The following is a 1,094-nucleotide window of genomic DNA, read 5'->3' on the forward strand; positions in this document are numbered from 1 at the left end:
TGTGAGTACCGCTCTTCCGATCTAAGAGCGGTACTCACACATAGTGGGGGCGGGAAGAGCGCTGCGGCGGCCGTGGGGTCGCCCGCGCCCCCCACGCCGCCCGCGCCGCGGAGCAGCAGCGACTCGGCGGCCGCCGCGTTGGGCGGGAGCAGCGGCTGCCGCTTGAAGCGCTTCCTCCGGCGCAGGAAGCTGCCGTTGTCGAACATGTCGGCGGACTCGGGGTCGAGCGTCCAGTAGTTGCCCTTGCCGGGGTTGCCGGGCTCGCGGGGGATCTTGACGAAGCAGTCGTTGAGCGAGAGGTTGTGGCGGATGCTGTTCTGCCAGGCGGGGAACTTCTCCCGGTAGTAGGGGAAGCGGCCGCTGATGAACTCGCAGATCTCGCTCAGCGTCAGCCGCTTCTTGGGGCTCTGCAGGATGGCCATGGTGATGAGCGCGATGTACGAGTAGGGCGGCTTCACCAGCGGGTTCTTGGCGCCGCCGCCCGCGCTCCCGCTCCCGCCCGCGCTCCCGCCCCCGCCGGCCCCGGCCCCCGCCGCCGGGGCTGGGCCGGGGGGCGCCGGGGAGCCCCCACTCTGCGGGGCCATCAGGATGTCGTCGTCCTCCTCCTCCTCCTCCAGGTCCTCTAGTTCGTCCTCGCCGGTGTACGAGCGCCGCCGCCGCTGCGCGGGGACATCCCGCCGGGGCCCGCCACCGCCGCCCTCGTCGTCCTCCTCTTCCTCATCGTCTTCGTCCTCCCCCACCACGTCGATATCTGTCTCCTCGGCAAGGCCGGAGGCATCGGACATCTCCGTGCTCAGGGTCATAGCTGTCCCGCTGCGACGCTGAGGCGGCGCATAGGGGCGCCGGACTCCGGGCTCCCACCGCGCCCCAGCCCGGGTCCCGGGCAGAGAGCCCGGCCCCGGGGCGCCACGCTGGGGGCGCGGCCGCTGCTCAGGCTGAGCTCCGGGGCTGCCCGGCGCGGCCCAGGCTTTGCACTGCGAGTTTGTAACTCCTGCACCGCAGCCGCAGTTGCCTCGTGGTCTCTGCGCTCCCTTGGCTCCGCGCGCACCCGGCCGGGGCGGAGGACTTGACCTTCCCCTCTCCGAGAGCCGCGG

General features: G+C 72.4%; 1 protein-coding gene across 1 annotated transcript in view; it reads right to left on the minus strand.

The window, feature by feature from the left end:
- FOXD1 (forkhead box D1) overlaps positions 1-820 on the minus strand; it is a 1,247-nt gene extending 427 nt beyond the window's left edge. The window contains exon 1 of the mRNA XM_037032394.1: positions 39-820. Within this exon, the coding sequence (XP_036888289.1) occupies positions 39-803 (765 nt within the window). The 5' untranslated portion in view covers positions 804-820. The remainder of the gene's footprint in view (positions 1-38) is intronic.
- Positions 821-1,094: the final 274 nt, after the last annotated feature.

Source organism: Sturnira hondurensis, unplaced genomic scaffold (assembly GCF_014824575.4).
Source record: "Sturnira hondurensis isolate 20B ecotype Veracruz unplaced genomic scaffold, ASM1482457v3 Scaffold0021354, whole genome shotgun sequence".
NCBI classification, from domain to species: Eukaryota; Metazoa; Chordata; class Mammalia; order Chiroptera; family Phyllostomidae; genus Sturnira; species Sturnira hondurensis.